We start from the raw sequence: 23,676 nt of genomic DNA, 5'->3' as shown, positions 1-23,676 counted from the left end.
AAGAAGGACAGTTTGCAACTACAGATGATTTGAGTAAATTGGAGAATTGGGCTGAAAAATGGCAAATGAGGTTTAACAGATAAGTGTAAGGTTATGCACATGGGAAGGAGAAACAGATGCTACGATTACTTACTAAATGGAAAACTGCTGGGGAAATCAGACATGGAAAAAGACTTAAGGTAAGTTCACACACTGCGTTTTTCGTGGTGTTTTTTGGGATCGTTTTTGCTCAAAAAACTGCATGACTTTCTTCCCCAGCAAAGTCTATGAGTTTTCATTTTTGCTGTCTGCACACAGCGGGTTTTTTTTAGCTGTGTTTTTGTGGTGCCCACAAAACGCAGCATGTCAATTATTTTTGCGTTTTCACTGCATTTTCCACTCAATGAGATGTTCAAAAGCGCAATGAAACCGCAAATTGCAAATATAGCTGCGTTTTAGTGCATTTTTATTACTAAAAACGCAGCTATAAACGCAAGGGGTGGGTAGAAAAGTGACATGTACAGGAAGAGGATTCCTTCTGTCAGTAAACACAGAAGCGTGAATCCTCCCGGTACCGCCACCGCCGCTTCCATTTCCCGCCCGGTGCCATGTCTGCTTCCGTGCGGGAGGTGGAAGCGGCTGCTAAATCAAAAGTGAACAGTAGAAAAATGTCATACTCACCTGTCTGCAGACTCCCGGTGCCATGCTCCCAGCTCCTCTTCCAGATACCGCCACCCCCGCACCGGCTGTGTGCTGGCTCCCAGGCACGTCCGATAGCTGCATGACCTGGCCGTGAGGACCTGGCGGTGATCACCTGATGCAGTCACCTGACGCATCAGCTCATCGTAAGTCTCGCGGTGATGCCGGATTTTACCGCCGAGTGACTGATTCCCCGGCGCTTGCAGTCAGTTCATGACAGCTGCAGACAGGCCGGGGTGATCTCCGGAGTTCAGGTGAGAGCACCGGAGATTAGCCCGGGATGTCTGCAGCTGTCATGAACTGAATCGCAAGTGCCGGGGAATCAGTCACTCGGCGCTCACTGTACAGTCTCGGCTGCACTCTGGAGCTCAGGTGAGAGCTCCGGAGTGCAGTGCAGGTACCTGAATTCAGGCCTGGCATTACTGGAGATTGCTCCGGTAGCCAGTCCGACGCTGCACAGAAGTGTTTTGTTTTGTTTTTTGCGCTGATGCATCAGCTGATTGTATAAAAGCCGTTTATACAATCAGCTGCTGTGTCATGTGATTCAGGCCTTGAACCTGACACATCATCTGATCGCTTTGCCTTCCAGCAAACCGATCAGATGATATTGATCCGGATTGGACGGCGCGGGACCCTTGACCCAGCATTACTGCGGAGGGGGGTTCTTTATTTCAATAAAGATGGAGTCACTAATTGTGTTGTGTTTTATTTCTAATAAAAATATTTTTCTGTGTGTTGTGGTTTTTTTTTTTATCTTTACTAGAAATTCATGGTGGCCATGTCTAATATTGGCGTGACACCATGAATTTCGGGCTTAGGGCCAGCTGATAATACACAGCTAGCCCTAACCCCATTATTACCCAGCGAGCCACCCGGCATCAGGGCAGCTGGAAGAGTTGGATACAGCGCCAGAAGATGGCGCTTCTATGAAAGGGCTATTTTCTGGGGTGGCTGCGGACTGCAATTCGCAGTGGGGGTTCCCAGAAAGCTAGGGCACCCTGCATTGCGGATTCCAATTCCCAGCTGCCTAGTTGTACCTGGCTGGACACAAAAATTGGGCGAAACCCACATCATTTTTTTTTTTATTATTTCATGAAATTCATGAAATAATTTAAAAAAAGGGCTTCCCTATATTTTTGGTTCCCAGCCGGGTACAAATAGGCAGCTGGGGGTTGGGGGCAGCCCATACCTGCCTGCTGTACCCAGCTAGCATACAAAAATATGGCGAAGCCCACGTCATTTTTTTTGTTTGGGGGGCAAAGAAATCCTTTTGCGGCAAAAACGCACAAAAACGCAGTGTCAAAAAGACGCAGTGTGTGAATTTAGCCTTAGGCATCTTAGTCAATAAAAAGCTAAATTGGAGTGCCCAGTGTCAGGCATCTGCCACCAAAGCAAATAGGGTCATGGGATGCATTAGAAGAGGTCTGGGGGCACGAGATGAAAACATAATTCTCCCTCTGTACAAATAATAATAATAATAATAATAAATCTTTCTATAGCGCCAACATATTCCGCAGTGCTTTACAATTCAGGAGGATCATATACAAACAAGTAACAGATATAGAAAATACATTAATTAGAGTATGGAAAAAAAGAGACAACCCTGCTTGTGAGAGCTTACAATCTACAATGAAATGGGGGGGACAAGGTATAAGTGCTTATTTACAATGACAATCCAGCCATCTCAAGGAAATGGGGCAAATCACTCGTCAGACCACACTTGGAGTATTGTGTGCAATTTTGGGCGCCGGTGCTCAAGAAAGACATTACTGAACTTGAAAGGGTTCAGAGGCGGGCAACTAAAATAATAAATGGAGTGGGTGCATTACAATACTCAGAAAGGTTATCAAAATTAGTCTATTTACTCTAGAAAAGAGAAGACTTAGGGGAGACCAAAAAAATATGTACAAGTATATCAGAGGGCCATATAGAGATCTCTCCCATGATCTGTTTGTACCAAGGAATGTGACAATAACAAGGGGGCATTCTCTTTGTTTGGAGGAAACAAAATTTCTGCACCAGCATAGAAGAGGGTTCTTCATGGTAAGAGCAGTGAGGCTCTGGAACTCTCTTCCTGAGGAAGTGGTGATGGCCAACTCACTGAATAAATTGAAGAGAGGAATGGATGCTTTTCTGGATAGCAACAGTATAGAAGGCTATGAATAGCATAGTATTACAGGTACAGTTAGGTCCAGAAATATTTGGACAGTGACACAAGTTTTGTTATTTTAGCTGTTTACAAAAACATGTTCAGAAATATAATTTTATATATATAATATATATATATATATATATATATATATATACACACACACACACACACATTATATATATATATATATTATATATATTATATATATATATATATATATATAATATATTATATATATATATATATGGGCTGAAAGTGCGCACTCCCAGCTGCAATATGAGCGTTTTCACATCCAAATCGGAGAAAGGGTTTAGGAATCATAGCTCTATAATGCATAGCCTCCTCTTTTTCAAGAGACCAAAAGTAATTGGACAAGGGACTCTAAGGGCTGCAATTAACTCTGAAGGCGTCTCCCTCGTTAACTTGTAATCAATGAAGTAGTTAAAAGGTCTGGGGTTGATTACAGGTGTGTGGTTTTGCATTTGGAAGCTGTTGCTGTGACCAGACAACATGCGGTCTAAGGAACTCTCAATTGAGGTGAAGCAGAACATCCTGAGGCTGAAAAAAAAGAAAAAATCCATCAGAAAGATAGCAGACATGCTTGGAGTAGCAAAATCAACAGTCAGGTACATTCTGAGAAAAAAGGAATTGACTGGTGAGCTTGGGAACTCAAAAAGGCCTGGGCGTCCACGGATGACAACAGTGGTGGATGATCGCCGCATACTTTCTTTGGTGAAGAAGAACCCGTTCACAACATCAACTGAAGTCCAGAACACTCTCAGTGAAGTAGGTGTATCTGTCTCTAAGTCAACAGTAAAGAGAAGACTCCATGAAAGTAAATACAAAGGGTTCACATCTAGATGCAAACCATTCATCAATTCCAAAAATAGACAGGCCAGAGTTAAATTTGCTGAAAAACACCTCATGAAGCCAGCTCAGTTCTGGAAAAGTATTCTATGGACAGATGAGACAAAGATCAACCTGAACCAGAATGATGGGAAGAAAAAAGTTTGGAGAAGAAAGGGAACGGCACATGATCCAAGGCACACCACATCCTCTGTAAAACATGGTGGAGGCAACGTGATGGCATGGGCATGCATGGCTTTCAATGGCACTGGGTCACTTGTGTTTATTGATGACATAACAGCAGACAAGAGTAGCCGGATGAATTCTGAAGTGTACCGGGGTATACTTTCAGCCCAGATTCAGCCAAATTCCGCAAAGTTGATCGGACAGCGCTTCATAGTACAGATGGACAATGACTCCAAGCATACAGCCAAAGCTACCCAGGAGTTCATGAGTGCAAAAAAGTGGAACATTCTGCAATGGCCAAGTCAATCACCAGATCTTAACCCAATTGAGCATGCATTTCATTTGCTCAAATCCAGACTTAAGACGGAAAGACCCACAAACAAGCAAGACCTGAAGGCTGCGGCTGTAAAGGCCTGGCAAAGCATTAAGAAGGAGGAAACCCAGCGTTTGGTGATGTCCATGGGTTCCAGACTTAAGGCAGTGATTGCCTCCAAAGGATTCGCAACAAAATATTGAAAATAAAAATATTTTGTTTGGGTTTGGTTTATTTGTCCAATTACTTTTGACCTCCTAAAATGTGGAGTGTTTGTAAAGAAATGTGTACAATTCCTACAATTTCTATCAGATATTTTTGTTCAAACCTTCAAATTAAACGTTACAATCTGCACTTGAATTCTGTTGTAGAGGTTTCATTTCAAATCCAATGTGGTGGCATGCAGAGCCCAACTCGCGAAAATTGTGTCAGTGTCCAAATATTTCTGGACCTAACTGTAGATACTTGACTCAGCTTAGGAGTTGGAAAATATTTTTTTTCCTCATGAAGAAAACTGGCTTCTACTCTGTGGGTTTTTGCCTTCCACATGTTCAACACTGCAGAACAGTGGCATTAAAAATAGGCTGAACTAAATGGACATAAGGTCTTTCTTCAGCCTTAGAAACTGTTACTATGTTATGCTATTATGTCACTTATCTTCAGATCTAGTAATCTGCAAGTAAATAACACTAAAATTATATTAGACTGGGTTCCTGGAGCAGCAGGTACAGGAAGAAAATGAAGTTATGTTCTCCTTGCAGCCGCTCGCTTCTAGTCATTGGAGCGGTGGAGGAAGAGGTTACAATCACTGCTCACTACACAGTGAACACTATGTAAACTCTCCCGGTCACATTGATTGACAGCCTGTTCTCAACACATACAATGCAGAGCAGGCTGTCAATTAAAGTGACAGGGAGCAATTACAGCAGCCTTCTGTCAGGGAGCGGTGACTATAACAACCCCATGCACTGTCCCAATGAATGGAAGCTAGCAGCTTCAGGGAAGCATGTCACTTCAATTTTTCCCTGCAGCCGCTGCTTCAGTAAACCAACAAGATATGAATGCCATTTACCTACAGATTACCACTAATCTGCAGGTAAATAGGGTTTCTGGAGGTGAAAGTTTTCCTTTAAATAATGTATTCCACAGAAACAAGGAATAAATCTGTGTGTCAAATGTCATATAGGAAACAAAGAAAAGACACATTCTACATAACCATTACTTACTCTTCTTTTCTTTTTAACTTTTCTCTTGCTTTTGGAGCTTGAGCCAGAAGAAACCATTGTAGAGATGGTGGGTCACACACAGCTGGTATGATGAAATATCCCATCTCATGTAAACGTGGCACATAATGATCACTGTATGAAAGGAAAATATAGTTCATTTAGTTTATAGCAGCCAAATTTTAATCTCATTATACCAGTTTTTTTAATTAGTGTAAATGGATGTGAAAATTAAAAGAAAGCCAAAATATAAATACTATATACAGTGGAACCTAGGATTAAGGGTGGCTTTACACGCTACAGCGATCTCGTTGGGGTCACGGATTTTGTGACGCACATCCGGCCGCTGTAGAGATCTCGTTGTGTGTGACTCATAGGAGCGATTTTGGATCGTTGCAAAAACGTCCAAAATCGCTCCTTGTTGACATGGGGGTCCTCTCCCAATTATTGCTGCTGTCGCTGGGGCGAAGTTGATCCTCGTCCCTGCGGCAGCACTCATCGCTACGTGTGACGCCGCAGGAACGAGGAACCTCTCCTTACTTGCCACACGCCAGCAATGAGGAAGGAAGAAGATGGGCGGGATGTTCGTCCCGCTCATCTCCGCCCCTCCACTTTGATTGGGCGGCCGCTAAGTGACGTCGCTGTGACGCCGAGTGAATCGCCCCCTTAGAAAGGAGGCGGTTCGCCGGTCACAGCGACGTCGCCGAGCAGGTAAGTACGTGTGACGCTGCCGTAACGATAATATTCGCTACGACAGCGATCTCCACATATCGGCATAACGATAGGGGTGGGTGCTATCACGCTTGCCATCGCTAGCATTGGCTAGCGATGTCGCAGCGTGTACAGCTCGCTTAAGAGTAACTGGAGAGCGTTTTGCATGACAAGCATAGCTTTTTACAAATTTGTAACTTGATTTAAGAGCAATGATTTGCAATAAGAGTAAATACACACTGCGCACACTTCCGGTTCCGTCCTTTCACCGCTCTCTGACCCGCTCTGGAGGTAACTTTCTGTGATCCTGGGAGTTTTCTGGTACATGTAGTACCACATCTTCCTATACTACTTCCCATAATTTTAAAAAAAAAATTATATATATATACATACATACATACATACATACATACATACATACATACATACACACACACACACACGCAATTCCTAAAACTTATCATGGACAAAACAGAGTTCATTGTCTTTCCTCCTCACTCATCTCCTCCAACAAGCCTTTCCATCAAACGTCACTCTCCCCAGTCTCACAAGCTCGTTGCCTTAAAGTAACCCTCGACTCTGCTCTATCCTTCAAGCCACACATCCAAGCCCTCTTCACCTCATGCAGACTATAACTCAAAAATATCTCCTGGACCTGTGCTTTCCTTAACCAAGAATCAGCAAAAACATTAGTGCATGCCCTCATCATCTCCCGCCTCGACTACTGCAACCTCCTGCTCTCTGGCCTGCCTTCCAACACTCTTGCACCCCTCCAATCTATCCTAAACTCTGCGGCCCGCTTAATCCACCTCTCCCCTCGCTATTCCCCAGCCTCGCCACTCTGCCAATCCCTTCACTGGCTTCCCATCGCCCAACGACTCCAGTTCAAAACATTAACCATGACATACAAAGCCATCCACAACCTGTCTCCTCCCTACATCTGTAACCTAGTCTCCCAATACCTACCTGCACGCAACCTCAGATCCTCACAAGATCTCCTTCTCTACTCCACTATTATCTCCTCTTCCCACAATCGCGTACAAGATTTCTCCCGTGCCTCCCCCATACTCTGGAATGCTCTACCTCAGCATATCAGACTCTCCCCTACCGTGGAAAGCTTAAAGAGGAACCTCAAGACCTATCTCTTCCAACAAGCCTACAACCTACAATAACCCTGAGTCCAGTACACCACTGCGCAACCAGCTCTGTCACCTATTGTACCATCACCCATTCCCTGTAGACTGTGAGCCCTCGTGGGCAGGGTCCTCTCTCCTCCTATATCAGTCTGTTTTGTACTATTAATGATTATTGTACGTATACCCTCTTTCACTTGTAAAGCGCCATGGAATAAATGGCGCTATAATAATAAATAATAAATAATAATAATAATAATAATGGGCCAGGATTACGTATGACTAAGAGATGGGTGGGGCTGGCCATCTACATACCCCTGCCTATGGGTGTGTCTGACACAGGTCTTAATCAGCTTGTTTGGCACATGGAGTCAGTGAGTGTGAAGCGGTATGTGGAGCAGCCCTGCATGAGGAGCAGCCTCTGGCAGGTAAGGAGGCTGCTATTCTCAGAGAGGTTGGAGCCTCTGGAAGGAACTCGCCTAAGGAAGCGTGGGTTGCCTTCAACCATCTGAAACTGAGTGTGTGGAGGCTGAGGGAGCTCCACTCTGACACTGGTAGTGTCCAAACCTGAGCGGGCGGTCCACGACAAAGACGGACCAGAAATCCGTGTTTCTGGGGAAACAGCCAGCAAGAGGTAAAGGGGATTTTGGACTCAGAGAAAAAGAGGCACAGAAACCTTTCTGGAGTTAACGGACTGGTATCCGGGTTAACTGTGTATTGTTTGTGATTTTGTTTGGAGAAGCGGTTTATGCTGGATTTTTTTTAATAAACCGTTTGGACTTTTTAAGACTTTGTGTTCCTGTGCTACCTCGGAAATGCAGCTAAGTGAGTGTCCCCCATTATGTGAGCAGGCAATCACTTACAATATGTACTGTATGTGTACTGCCCCCACGTCAGCGGCCGAGCCACTCGAATCCGGAGCCGCGGTGGCTCGAGGGGTCTCTGGATCCAGGGGGGTCCGCGCAGACACTCAAATTAAAAGAAGAGGGGGGATATTTACAATGATGATAGAAAGTTCGTGACGCCACCCACGGTGCGTGGTAGTGTGAGGGACCACCGCTGCTGTTGGGGAGCCTGGTGACGATGGTGCAGCAGCCGGATGTTTAACCCCTCCGTGGGTAGGGGGTGTGTGTCCCGGGTCCCGTTGGATTGTTGGTGCTTGGGGTGCCGTGGGGGATAGGAAAAGGGTTTCTCAGTGTACTCACTCAGTCCAGGAATAACAACATCGACAGCTTGTAAACCAGAGTTCTGAGCATCACTGCAGCTTGTAGGGAGCACGCTTGGGTCCGTGCCCTTGGTGTTGCTGTTAGCCTGTGGCCCTTTCCTTGGCACCTTTGTCTCTATTTGGACCCTCGGGTATAAAACTCTTCAAGTCCCTCTCACCCGTATGGCTAATTGAGTGAGCTTGCTCTCAGGGTTCACGCGTAGGATTTCTTTGGACTGTATTGGGAAAGTCCTATCCCATCGGTGCGCTAGTACCCTGATTTTGGAGCAGGTTGGGGATGAATCTTAAATTACCGGAACACGTGAAGCTACTTTCCGGCCTAGGGTCCACGTACCCAGTCGTGCCCTGGCCCCTGCCCGATGATAGCTCAAGGCTGCCGGCTGCCCTCCTCGGCAGTCCGTGCCTCTTGACACAATCCCCTGCGACCGGGGTTCCAGCTCCTACCAGGCCCAGACCAACGTCTGCCACCTAGTAACTACAGGAGCCCTGCTCCAGGCCGGTGACCTGTCTCTCTCAGAGAGTCACCTGCACCTCAGTCTCCTGGTTCACTTCACTCTCTCCTCAGCTTGACTGTCACTTTCCCCTACCAACCCCCCATGTGGGCGGACTTATTCCCTTCAGGCCCCCCAATGGTGTGTCTGGTGGGTACAGTGTAAAGTGTTCCTAGGATTTTGATTGGCTAAGCTGTTAGCAACACCAAAGGACCAGGACCCATAACCAAGGAGGGTGGACACTGTGCAGAAGGGCAGATTGCACAATACCCTGTTACGACCTGATAGGCCAGGGCATCACATATGCAGGATATCGTTATACAATATATACTATATAGCACGTCTATCAATTTGCATTTGTGGATACAGTATTGTACTTTCTTTCTGCTAACCAGAACACCACATTTCTTGTAATGTAATCTAATTGCCTGGGCAGTATCAATACCCCACATTTGGCTTAGTTCTGCCTTTATTTTTGGGGAGAATAGATTTGGGGTGGTTTTTTTTGTGTATTGTACTAGAATAAAGGTTGCCATATTTATATATAATTTTTTCTTTCTATATTGCAAGGGTATCAATTTGGTTGGTATCAAAAAGTTCTCTTCAAAGATACAATCAGTGTCTGCAGTTCTTATGTGCTGAACTATAAACATCATGGCAATTTGCTAAAATGATATCAGTAAATCATGGTACGTAACCACTAAGTCACTGTTTAACTGCAGCGAATCAGTAATAAGTTGATGGAGTAAAGAAAATATGAGTAGAGTTTCATTTTTTATTCTATAACAATTGGTTTTACGTCACTTTTATAAAATGTTAGGTTTCAATAACCTCTTTAATTACTGCTATATGAATTGCATCCACTGTGATAAAGCTGGATATTATAACACCCACCACTTACTTTTCCAGTATCATCTGCAGTCCACGTAAACTTCGTGGGTGAATGGGCACCCTTCTATTTAGCAGCTTTTTGCAGAATGCATCAAGGACAGAGTAATACTCCTCCATGGTCAACAATGGTTGCAGTTCCTCAATGTGCACTATATCTATACCCCCAAGAAGGTGGCTAATCCGATCTTGTAGCTGCAGCAACTTTCTTTGAAGTACATAGTAGCTGGGTAACCTTTCAAAAAGCTTGGGAAAAAAAAAAAAAAGATAAACAAAATAAACGTGACACCACATTTTCAGGAAATTACATACAGTATACATTTTCATTTTAATGTAAGGCTTTATATCGGCAATCCAACCATTATTAGTATTGGTACATATCACGTTTGAAATTAAGCTTTTAATCTTTCTAAGGCCTTCTTTACAAGTTAAAAAAACGCACGTGTTGCACTGTCCATTTTGTCCATCCATGTGACCATCTGTGGGTATGTTTGTCATCTGTTTGGCACGTACTGGGAAAAAAAAATACATTGCACTGAAATAAATTTGTGTGTTCAAGATGTGCAAAGGTAGATGGATAGAAATAGATGGATGAATAGCTAGACAGATGGATAGATAATAGATACATAGACAGATAATAGATACTTAGCTACATTGCATGTAAAGTTATTTAGCAAAATAAATAAATACATAAATGAAAAAAAAATATGGAGGGTCCCCCCCATTTTTCAAAACCAGTCATGGTAAAGCTTAAAGCCGGGGGCTGGTATTATTAGCACAGTTTACAGTGGCTAGATCACATAGAAGATAACACGAGAGCCAGCCGTTGTGAATTGCAGTAACCATATGACATCACCGCTCGTCACTGCCATCGGCTCTCGCACTACCCTTCACTTTTGTGGATGGCTTTCGATCTGTTGGATTATGTTTGATCTTCATGGCTTCTTTTTTAATAATGAGGTCTAGAATTGGGGGGGGGGATTTTTTTTTTAAATAATTTTTTGGGGATTTGTTTTTTTTTTTCTCTTTACTTCTACTGAGTTAGTAATGGGGTGACTGATCGACATCTATCCATTAATAACCCCTGGTTTTGATGCCAGCTGACAAAACATAGCTGACATCAACCCCAAAAGTCTTAACCCGATTGCCACTGCATCAAGGCAATAGGGAAGAACTGACCCTAGCGCCAGAATTGAAGCATTTAATGGACGTGCCACTTTATGGGCGGCTGTGGGCTTCTATTTTTAGGCTGGGAAGGGCCAAATAACCATAGCCTTTCCCACCCTATTAATACCAGCCCCTAACTTTCAACTTTACCTTGGCTAGCTTTCAAAAATCTGGGGGACCCCCACACTATTTTTTTTTAAATTATTTAAATAATTAAATAAAAAAAATTGCTTGGGATCCCATCTATTTTTGATAACCAGCCTAGGTACAGTACACAGCTGGGGGCTGCAGTCCACAGTTGTCTACTTTACCTGTGTTGGTTATCAAGATAAGTGGGACCCTGCACCATTTTTTTTAATTTAATTATTTATTGATTTGGCTAAATAGCTGTAGAAGCTACATATCTACCTACCCATCCATCTATTTTTGCATCTCTTTAACACATAAAAAAATCCATTAATTTCAGTGTCAGGCGTTTTTTCCGGTACATGTCACACGGATGCCATTCGTGTGCAGTATATATTTCATCCGTGCTGCCGGACAAAAACATCTCCTTGTGGATCACATGGACACGCACGAGGTTCACATGGGCACATGATCCATGTGAAAACAGAGGTGTGAAGATCTCCATTAATTTTAATTAGTATTATTATTATTTATTATTATAGCGCCATTAATTCCATGGCGCTTTACAAGTGAAAAAGGGTATATATAAAAACTAGTACAACAATCATTAACAGTACAAAAGAGTCTGGTACAGGAGGAGAGAGGACCTTGCCCGTGAGGGCTCACAGTCTACAGGAAATGGTGAGGGTACAGTAAGTGAGGACAGAGCTGGTTGCGCAGTGGTGTACTGGACTGAGGGTTATTGTAGGTAGTATGCGTGGGAACATGTCTGCGGTACGTATGAAGGAGGCCTAAGCAAAATATTTCCCGTAGACAACAGCATTTCCCCAAAAACTATACAGAAATAGAGCAATGTTTTCAGATCTCAAGTGTTGTGTTCAATGACAGAATTCAAAGTAAAGCTCAGAAGGGGAGAGATGCAAGTCACCCATCCCTGCCAAAGGAATATGACCATTTACTCACAGAGATAATCTTGTTCTCTGACACAGCAGAAAAATACTAGTTAAACATAGCCATCTCCGTGGTCAGTGCTTCACTCGAATGGTCATACACTTTTCCAAGAGGTTGCAATAATGCCGTTATAAAAATCAACACTTGTGTGGATATTTACATAGGAGATGGAGATCAGAGCAATGCCATGGAACATTTTGATCAATGTAAAGTTTCAAGCTCTGCACCCATGGCAGCAGAAAGGGAAAAAGTTTTATCTACATGCAGACGCACAGCACAGTAGTGATGGACGGTTCGGCTCTTTTTGGTGAATTGGATCATTTGATCATTTGGATCCACTCACCAAAAGGAGCGGACTCTTTTGGATTCCAAACGGATCCCTATTAAATATATTCACAAGCAGGTAAATACATTATTTATGATTAAATCACCATGGTCCAATGTTTTTCTTAAGCTGGGTGGACAAGCTGTTGGTTGCCAATCAGACATTGGAAGTGGCACTAGAGTGCCGGTTCCCATCGTTCACAGAAGGGAGATGGTCATAAACAACCCATCATACTACACAGAGAGCATGTCGTCTATAATGAATGTCAGGATTCCTATGTCTTAATAGATTTATTGCTATCAGTACAACAGTGTCGGTGACCCTCAGAGGATGTGGTGGGATATTACTTGTGGTACCTGATGGGGCTCGCACCATTTTCCAGGGAGAATGTATTTTTCTAGCTGGTCCGCATAAAACCATCCTGAAAAAGCACATAGAAAACTTTGAAAAGAATGAACAATATGCATGTCTTTGTAAAAACGAACTTCTGTTCATTTGTTCAGGCTTCTGAGCGACCTCTCTTCAGGTGTCAAAAGAATCCAAGCGGCTAAAAGAAGTGACCTGACCATACTTCAGGCATTTTCTGCTCTGAAGACGAATCCTAATTTATGATACAAATAAATGGGAAGGCTCAAAAGACACCCGTCTTCCCAGTTTTTTCAGAGGATTTTCCTTAGCGTTTTTACTTCAGAGACAGCTAGCGGTTTCTTAATTTTTCAATGGAGTAATGAAAAATGACCGAAAAATGCCAGCAAAAAAAATGCAATGCTAACTTGTATCATAAAAAAAAAAATTGTACAATCCATAAGACATCTCTTTGGTATCCAGAGAGAGGACATATTCCTCCCCACACATTGAATGTATGGGATTTACTATATATATATATATATATATGATTTTGCTCATGGTGTTTGAAAATTATATTTCTTTCTGTATACTACAAACTGCAACCTGCTCTTACATTCCCTAATAACTCAGTGTTATTAGGTTGATTACCGAGTGAAAGGTCACTGGTTTGAATTGAGGAGCAGACAATGAATATTTCCAAAGAAAAGAGAACCCGCATCATCCGACTCATCAAAAGCAGGCTCTTGGCCAAGAAAACTGCATCATGTTAGTTCTATGACAGTTGGAAGATAATTTCATATCTTTAAGTACATCCATCCATTGAAAAGCCAAGAGGTAAAATATCCAGGCAAAATATCAACGTGAACAGGTCAGCTCATCACATGATCTATCAGTTATGGCTTGACAAACATGGCAGTGGAGGCAGCTCGTATGCTTCGTACTAGTGAGATCACAGACATCCAAGCAACCACTTTGCGATCCATGTTACACAAGTATGCTATGGTGGCAGAAAAAAGTTGAAAAAGCCTTGACTGTGTCAGAAATCCGAGTTTTCCATTGAACTTTCTGGATTTGATGCCTTAATCAAGATGGCGTTTGCTGCTTCATGTTTACCATGTGGTTTCTGTCAGTCTGCCTATTTAAGTTCCGGTGCTTCATTCATGTCTTGCCTGATTATTTTTTTACTTATCTTGCTGCTCCCTGGACCTAGCTCCTTTGATTGATGTTTCTCCTACTTCTGGTTGTTAACGGCTCCACTTCTTGTTTCCAGGTCTCTCTTGCTACACCTATTCCCAGCAAAGCTGCTTGAAGCAAGTTCACTGGATACACTGTGGTTTCCTCTCCTTTCCTCAGGTGGGCTTGTCTCTACTCTGCTTCAAGGGACGTGCTCCAAACAAGTTCTCAAGTCTGCCTGCACTTATACTATAATCTGCTCCAGCACCATGTAACCCAGCACTTCTTCCAGTGTGTACACAGTCCTATAGCCTTTGCTCTGCAATCTCGTCTGTGTTACTGAGGACTGTTTGGGACTTGTTAAAGCTATGTATGAACTATTTCCAGTTCCAATGAGAGTCATGCTATAGACTTATTTCTTCACTTCAACCACTTACTTGCACTTGCTTGGACTATTTTTGTGTGAACTTTGCTGCACTGTTGCTGCACCTGTGTGAATACAGATTTGAATCAAAACCCATTTTGTCTCAGTTCAGTCCCACACCATCAGGCTCCAAGGTATCCATTAAATCTTAACACATTGTTAACCTCGTTAGTATATACATCATTGAGATCTCTTCCAGGCAAAGATTTAAAGAAAACTTTCCAATGAAAAACACATCGTGTTTACTTCTTTTCAAAATCATAAGATGTTCAGCAGTGCCATTAATATAGAAGCAATCAGTGGGTCACAGGAGTGCTGGGTAACTGAAGCAGGGACACCTAAACTGGCCCTCAGACTGGGGAGCCTGCGCTGTCCCTTATCTAAAAGGTATACTTGATGGTAGCAAGTTCTGGACCGCCAGCATGACCCTAACTCCTGGCCGTACCCTGATCCGACACCCCAAGGGCCGGGACAAAAGTAACAAACCCCACAAATAACGCAGATGGGGAGAACCAAAACACATACACACTGCAATCAGACCCAGGGGAGAGAAAAAACATGCACAGGAAGAAATAACATACAAGGAGGAAATAAACTGATGGCAGGGATATTTCCAAACCACACAAGATCATACAACAGATCGCCAGTAAATGGATCACACGCTAAGATCAATATCGCTGGAGAAATGCTGGAGCTATTATTGGTGATGAGGAACGAGATTCAGCACCTTATAAAGGGTGGAGGCGGCTGTGAGTGGTTATTAGCAACCTGAGCTCGTAGCAGCAGTTCATAAGGCAGCAGGGATTAACTCCTGCTGGACTGATGAGCAGTGAACATGAAACAGCCAACGCCCGGCTCTGGCTGAACAACTAGGAGACCTCAGGTTGCCTGTCAGACTCTGCAGAATGAACAGAGTCCGACACCGCCATGACATGTAGTGACTGCAGAACAAAACACCACATGACAATATCTGGTATCTGGTCAAAAGTCGTCTTCATGAAAAACTGTGGCATAAGAACTAAACCTTCAATGTGGAAACAAGATCAAGTTTCAACTATGCATGAAAACTGGGATTCAGAAAAATGGCAGATGGTGCACTGGATGATGAGTCAAAATTTTAAATATTTGGCTATAAGGCAGTGTGTTGGCTGTAAGGCTGTAGTGTGTACAAATATGAATACCTGCAAGCAACACTGCAGCATGTTGGAGATTACTGCATGTTTGGGGCTACATTTTAGCTAATGCAGTTGGAGATTTGGTCAGGATTAATGGTGTCCTCAATTTTGAGAAAGAAAGACATATACTATCATGAAATATCATCAAGGAGGCATCTGACTAGCTTCACGTTTACTCTAAACTAAATCAAGTCCATCTGAGATTACATGAAAAGACAGAAGGATTTGCACAATATTCCTGCCACAGAAGATCTATGGTCATCCATGATTTTTGGAACAATCTTCCTTCAGAGCTCCTTGGAAAACTGTCCAGGTGTACCTAGAATTGATGCAGTCTTGATTGCAAAGGGTGGTCACAACAAATACTGATTTTAGATTTCTCTCTTGTTATTTCACTTTGCATTTTGGTATTTGATAAAAAAATAAACTAATAACACTTCTATTTTTGAAGGCATTCTTACTTTGTAAGTTTTATACAGAAGTGGAAAAAATCCTCCTTAATTTCCTTTCTTTTGAAGTGTTTAAAATAAAAAGTATTATCTATTTTTGAATGCTGGTAGGTATGAGAGTTGAAACTGTGATCCCTCGATTGTGAGTACAATACATTGTAATACGAGGGGCTGTTGATAAGTCTTTGGCTTTACCCAGAAAGAAACAAGACAGGATGATGAAACTTTACATTTATTCCACATACTCTCCACTGATGTCAACACACTTCTTACATCGGTATTCCAAGTTCTGTAAGCCTAGCAAAAAGAAGGATTTCCATTGTGCATCGAACCAGGCATCTGTAGCAGCCATGGCATCAGAAATGGTGTGAAATTTGGTACCCTTGAGATGTTTCTTCAGGTTTGGAAACAGATGATAGTCGGAGGGAGCTAGATCTGGTGAATAAGGTGGGTGGTCAACCAGCTGGAAGCTCAGCTCTGCCAGTTTTGCTGTGATCGCTTGTGCAGTGTGAGCAAAGGCGTTGTCTTGCAGGAACAAGATTCCTTTGGACAGCTTGCCGTGCTCTTTGGCTTTCAGAGCTGCCTTCAATCGGTCCAAAAGTTCAAAGTAATACCTTGCATTGTTGGTGGAAACCTTTTGAAGGTAGTCCACTAGCAGCACACCCTTCCTTATCCCTGAACACAGACGCCAATCACCTTTGTGGCTGATTTTTGCACCCTGAACGTCTTTGGATGAAGAGAACCACTGTGCCTCCACTCTTTTGACTGCTCCTTGTTTTCAGGGTCATACAAATAAATCCAGGTCTCATTCATAGTGACCAGTTGATCCAGGAAGTTCTTATCAGTCCGGAAACACTGACAAATGGAGGGAAATTTTCACTCGCATGCTTTTCTGATCTGTTGACAAATATTTGGGGACCCACTTTGCAGATAGCTTCCCTATGTCCAAATGTTCATGGATAATGACACAAACACATTCACGGGAAATCCCCATGATGTATGCTATTGCTTTAGCTCAAATTCGGCGATTCTCCAGTATGAGGTTGTGCACAGCATCGACGATCTCCGGAACAACCACCACTCTCATCGTCCAGGACGTTCCTCATCATTGGTGCTGAAGTGGCCTGTTTTAAATTTGGCAACCCAGTTCTTAACTGTGGAATATGAAGGGCATTGATCCCCCAATGTCTGCAACATATCACCATGAATATCCTTTGTGGACTTGCCTTACAGAAAGAAGAATTTTATCACTTCTCTGCTCTCAGTTGCTGTGAATATCGCATTATACTTCACGATTTGGTTTTCCGGCGTGTGTATAACACTGTTGTCATAAGCAACAAACACAAAATTTTGAAAACATATATTAGACACATAAGGCTTTCATGTGATGTAACATTCGTTACCATAGAAACAAAGAAAGATCACAAAGCCAAACACTTAGCAGCCCCGCAATGAGGACATGTCATTAAGTCAAAAGTTGCAGGTTTTTGCTACCGGATATTTTTTTTTTTTCTTACATTCAGTCAGCCATACAGTTGCAAATATATGAACCTATTTATGTAGTGATAAGTTTTATGGTCTTTACCAAGGGAACTTGGCTCACAGTTTTACCTAGGGCCTGTTTTTAAGCTATGTGCGCACTAGGCGTTTTTACCACATTTTTGCGCATTTTTCGGGTGCGTTTTTGTTCAGAAAACTGCATGACTTTGCTTCACCAGCAAAGCCTATGAGTTTTCATTTTTGCTGTCTGCACACAGCGTTGTTTTTAGCTGCATTTTTGTGGTGCCCACAAAAACGCAGCATGTCAATTATTCCTGCATTTTTCACCCACTGAGTTTAATGACATGTTCAAAAACGCAATGAAAACCGCAAATTGCAAATATAGCTGCGTTTCTATGACTAAAAAACGCAGCTAGAAACACAAGGGGTGGGTAGTACAGTCACGTGTACAGGAAGAGGATTGTGCTCACCCAGCATTTCTTGTGTTGATAAACACAGAAGAGTCCGTACGGGAGGTGGAAGCAGCTGCGAAATCAAAAGTGAACACTATAAAAAAAAAATAAAAAGAAAATATCATGCTCACCTGTCTGCAGACTCCCAGGACAAGTCCGATCGCTCCAAGACCTGCTGGTGATCAGCTGATGCAGTCACTTGACGATATCAGCTGACAGTATAAGTCCAGCGGTGAGGTGGCTTTTTACTGCCCGGCCGGCTTAAACTATTAGCTGATGCTGTTAGGTGACCGCATCAGCTGTTACCGCCAGGTCCTGGAGCGATCAGACGGGAGTCTGCACAGAAGTGTGTAGTTTTTTTTTTCTACTGATGCATCAGCTGATTGTATAAACGTCTTTTATACAATCAGCTGATGTGTCAGGTTCAAGGACGTGAATCACATGACACATCATCTGAATCGCTTTGCCTTCTTTCTGGCAAACCGATCAGATGATATTGGATCCGGATTGGACATCGCAGGACCCTTGACCCAGGACTACGGTGGAGGGGGGGGGTTCTTTAGTTCAATAAAGATGGAGTCACTAATTGTGTTGTGTTTTATTTCTAATAAAAATATTTTTCTGTGTCTTGTGTTTTTTTTATCTTCACTGGAAATTCATGGTGGCTATGTCTAATATTGGCGTGACACCATGAATTTCGGGCTTAGGGCCAGTTGATAATACACACCAGCTGCCTAGTTGTACTTGGCTGGACACAAAAATTAGGCGAAGCCCACGTCTTTTTTTTTTTTTTAATTACTTCATGAAATTCATGAAATAAATTAATAAAAAAAAAAAAAAAAAAAAAAAAGGGGCTTCCCTATCTATTTGGTTCTCAGCCGGGTACAAATAGGCAGCCGGGGGTTGGGGGCAGCCGTACCTGCCTGCTGTACCTGGCTAGCATAAAAAAAAACCCCTGACATTGGCTTTGCCATATTTTTGTAACGTTTTACATTTTTGGGCAAAAAACTCCTGCATACAGTCCTGGATGGAGCATGCTGAACCTTGTAGTTCTGCAGCTGCTGTCTGCTCTCCTGTATACACTGGTGGATGGAGTATACTGAGCCTTGTAGTTTTGCTCCCCCTGCCTCTCCCTCCAGCATACAGTCCTGGATGGCGCATGCTGAGCCTTGTAGTTCTGCAGCTGTCGGCTCTCCTGCATACATTAGTGGAGAATGAAGGATAACAGATTGATGTAGGAAATGACATCAGATCTTTTTTTTTTTCAACCAATCTTTAATGGCATTGCTCACTAATAAAAAAAACGCATAAAAATGCAATGAACAAAAACGCAGCAAAATGTGGTAAAAACGCATGCGTTTTTTGATGCGTTTTGCCACGCTTTCATTTGTGCGTTTTTTGCAGCCAAAAACGCAGCATCTTTGGAGCTAAAAAAAAAAGTGGTTAGGTGCGCACATACCCTTATACTGTTCTGTATGGTAATGACCTTCATTTAGGTACTAAACAAACCACCTGATCTAGTAGGCTGTAAGCCGACATGGAGAACGATGCAGTGTGAATAGCAATTATTCAAGCCTTATCCATGTGCACTGGTGACGCTAACCAACCCCCCATGAATGATAGATGGTGATGGGTTTTTGATTAGTATTTTACACCTGTGCTACCTCCACCATATATCACTGGGGCCTAAACTGCATCCTGGTACTGTGATCACGTATACTATGTGTAAAATTATTAGGCAAGTGAGTATTTTGAACACGTTTGGGCCCCTGATCTTTTCTGACCCTAGCAATGCCCTTACTCCTGAGTATTTAGTTTTTAGATTTTTTTTATCCACCATATGGTCACAGAGATAGTAGCCTTTTTATTTTTTACTGCTTTTATTACCTTAAGGGTGGAAACACATCTATGCGAGTAAAATCGGTCCGACTGGGCTGAAAAAAACTCGGCTGATTTTAGTTCACGTTAGGTGCGAGTGCAACGCAAGTGCGATGCTATTTCTGAGATTTTACTAGCGTGTGTAATGCGTGTGTAATGCGTGTGTAATGCGTATTTTTTACTATGTCATCTGCCATTCAGCGCTGCTACATGGCCGCTGACAGCAGACACAGACAGCCATGTAGCAGAGCTGAATGGCAGATGACAGCAGACACAGACAGAGCCGCACTGTCAGAATGAACTCGGGTGAACTTCACCCGACTTCATTGTGATGCTGCGGCTGTGTCTGTGTCGCGTCCTGATTAGCGGTCACCAGTGAAGGGCTCACCGGTGACCACTAATCCCCCGAGTGACTGAAGTTAGCAGCCCTCTCTCATACTCACCGATCCCCGGCGCGGCGCTGCACGGCTTTCTCACTGCTCCGGCGGCTTTTACTATTTTGAAAAAGCCGGCCGCTCATTAAAGAATCTCGTATTCCCTGCTTTCCCCGCCCACAGGCGCCTATGATTGGTTGCCGTGAGACACGCCCCCACGCTGAGTGACAGGTGTCTCACTGCACCCAATCACAGCAGCCGGTGGGCGGGTCTATACTGTGCAGTGAAATAAATAAATAAATAATTAAAAAAAATGGCGTGCGGTCCCCCCCAATTTTAATACCAGCCAGATAAAGCCATACGGCTGAAGGCTGGTATTCTCAGGATGGGGAGCTCCACGTTATGGGGAGCCCCCCACCCTAACAATATCAGCCAACAGCCGCCCAAAATTGCCGCATACATTATATGCGACAGTTCTGGGACTGTACCCGGCTCTTCCCGATTTACCCTGGTGCGTTGGCAAATCGGGGTAATAAGGAGTTATTGGCAGCCCATAGCTGCCAATAAGTCCTAGATTAATCATGTCAGGCGTCTATGAGACACCCTCCATGATTAATCTGTAAGTTACAGTAAATAAACACACACACATGAAAAAATCCTTTATTGGAAATAAAAAACACAAACACATTCCCTCATTACCAATTTATTAACCCCGACAAACCCTCCATGTCCGGCGTACTCCACGGACCTCCAGCGTCCGATTTTTTACACGCTCCCATAGACTTGCATTGGAGAAACTCGCAGTAGAAACTCGCAAAAAAGCAGCATGCTGCGATTTTTTTCTCGGTCCGATTTGGACTGAGAAAAAAATCGCAGATGAGAGCTGAATCATTCACTAACATGTGTCCGATTCCAATGCGAGTTTTTCTCGCATTGCTCTACTGCGAGAAACTCGCAAGTGAGAAGCAGCCCTTACTTAGCAGGAGATGCTCGTAGGTAATTATGCAGACCCGCCTAGAGACACGCCTCCAGAGAATCCAGTGAACCATGCCCCCTTGGTAAAGACCATAAAAAAGATTATTTAATAAGAAGGTCTATATCTCTGGAAACTTATAGCGGATTTCTAAAAAAAAAAAAAAAAAAAAATACTAAGGGAAGCAGTGGGAATAAGATAAGAACAAAAGCTGTCATCTTCTGACTTGATGACAGGTTTTCTTTAAGTAAAATAATTTGCTTTTATTAACTACTAGTTGTAGTTTTCTATGCAATGTCATCATTAAGTAATTTACTCATTATTTAGCCCCTAGTGCTTTACTTTCCAGGACAAAATTGAATAAAAAGTGATCAAAAGGTTGTATATGTACTTAAAAATTGTACTAATAAAAACTACAACAAAGCAAGACCTCACAGAGAAATTAAAAGAAATTAAAGGTGTTTTTTCTACATACAAATATTTTTTCCCATTTGTAAGGTATGCAGAATGGCGACATTCAAAACTCCAACTCTTTCTGTAAAACAATAAGCTCTCATGTGGCTAATTTGTTGAAAGAAAATGGAATTTTTACGGCTATTAGAAAAAAATAAAATTAAGCTAAAATAGGAAAATTGGAGAGAAAACGATAGAAAAGTACGGAACACTAGGGTGCTAACCCAATCCATGGGATGATTTTCAGAGAAAAAGGAATTATGTTGATTCAATCACATAAGCAATGCCCATTACACAGGAAAACAATTCACATGGTTTGACTCTTACAGACATTGGTTTTGTAAAGCTTCCTTTGGAATATAATTAGAATGGCCTACTTTGAATAGAAACACATCTCTACGAAATTTCCCGGCACAGACAGATCTTGATTGCTAATGTCTCCTACATGCCATAAAACTAAGCTCCAGCACACAATATGCACATAAATCAAGCAGTTAAACATTTCAGCAGCACATCATGAGCATCCACTTTCCACTTGTGAGCCTGATCTTATTTGGAGCAGTTTTCCTTTCATCTTGGACAGGAAGGTAGAGTCATTAAACTGATTATTCAGTGACGGATCGGAACACACAGAGGTGAATAAGGTAGCCGGGCAAAGTCATATATTTCTGTGCTATGCGTCTATAAAGCATCAGTGGCAAGTCTGATCAAAAGATCTGGACAAAGCAATCATTTTCCCAGATCAGTAAGAGGAGAAAGATTCCTATCTCAAGACCATGTATATTGAGATGTGAGGCTCTGTCAGCTCTTCTGATAATCCTGATATCGTAAATACTTGCATTAACCATAAAATGCAGATATACACCATCTTTTCTTACAATTTTTCATTGTGCCGTTCTTTGATGTGTAATGTGAAAACATACTGTATGAATAAAAGAAGCCCCCCCATTAATTTGTGTGTATATATGCATTTATTGTTGTGTGAGTGTGTAAATATACCTGCTTGCCGCTGTTCTCTCTGGTGCCCAGCTTTGTTCTGCTCCTCTTCTCGGTGACGTCACTACAGTTGTGACTATCTGGCTCATTCTATGCTCTAAGCCTGATCTGGAAGTCTCTTATACAGTGGAAGTCAATGGAGTCTCATTCTTATGCTACATAGGCTTACATTGTAAAACTCTGCCGAGTGTTGACATCACTCAGAACAGGAGAAGAACGGTGTAGAACTCCTGAGGGAGCGGTGGTACGCGAGTATTTTAATACACACACACTACATTACATCCACATATACAAACAATTATTAATAATAATCTTTATTTTTATATAGCACCAAAATATTCCACAGCGCTTTAAATACATCAGCACCACTATCCCCATTGGGGCTCACAATCTAAATTCCCTATCAGTATGTCTGGACTATATGGCACAATATGGCGCTTTGCAGAAAAAACGCAACTGTTTTTTATTGCCGCCGGTTGCGTTTTTCCGCATAGACTTGAATTAGCGCCGTATTGTGCTGCATGGCGTTGCGTTGCGTCCAGTTTTTGCCGGATGCGGCATATTTAGCCCATGCGGCGGTTGGATGGAATGTTGCCTGCCACGTTTTTTTGTGCGGCAAAAAAACCGCATCGCACCGGATCCGGCGCGATGCGATTTACAATGCAAGCCTATGGATGCCAGATGCGGTGTCCTGCGGCAAAAACCGCATCCAGCCACCGGATGCGTTTTTTTGCCCTTCGCATGCTCAGTATCAAGCCGCATCCGTCAAAAAACGGACAGACCACATGGAAAAACTTATGCAACGGATCCGGTTTTTTTTTCGCCGCATCCGTTGCATAGGTTTTTGAGCCGGATTGAGCCGCACTGCAAAACCCGGATGTGTGAAAGCAGCCTTAGCTCAGCAGCTAGGCTGAAGCAGCAATATCTCGCCCAGGTTAACTTTCTGGGTGAGATATGTACTCAGTTCAGTATTACTTCTGTCTTCCGGTTACAATACAAACTCATTGCAGATATTGTCCGTGGTGGCACCTGAACCCAGGACTGCAGTGCTAACCACTGAGCCACC

At 42.8% G+C, this 23,676-nt stretch overlaps 1 protein-coding gene across 1 annotated transcript in view; it reads right to left on the bottom strand.

Moving 5' to 3' along the window:
- Nucleotides 1-23,676, bottom strand: part of TCAIM (T cell activation inhibitor, mitochondrial) — a 103,288-nt gene that overhangs the window by 5,394 nt on the left and 74,218 nt on the right. The window contains exons 9-10 of the mRNA XM_075316640.1: nt 9,860-10,092; nt 5,402-5,533 (exon numbers count right to left, since the gene is read on the bottom strand). Coding sequence (XP_075172755.1) covers nt 5,402-5,533; nt 9,860-10,092 — 365 coding nt within the window. The remainder of the gene's footprint in view (nt 1-5,401; nt 5,534-9,859; nt 10,093-23,676) is intronic.

The sequence above is a fragment of the Anomaloglossus baeobatrachus genome, chromosome 6 (assembly GCF_048569485.1).
Source record: "Anomaloglossus baeobatrachus isolate aAnoBae1 chromosome 6, aAnoBae1.hap1, whole genome shotgun sequence".
NCBI classification, from domain to species: Eukaryota; Metazoa; Chordata; class Amphibia; order Anura; family Aromobatidae; genus Anomaloglossus; species Anomaloglossus baeobatrachus.
The sequence above is the reverse complement of the archived record's forward strand: the minus strand, read 5'-3'. Positions and strand labels throughout refer to the sequence as shown.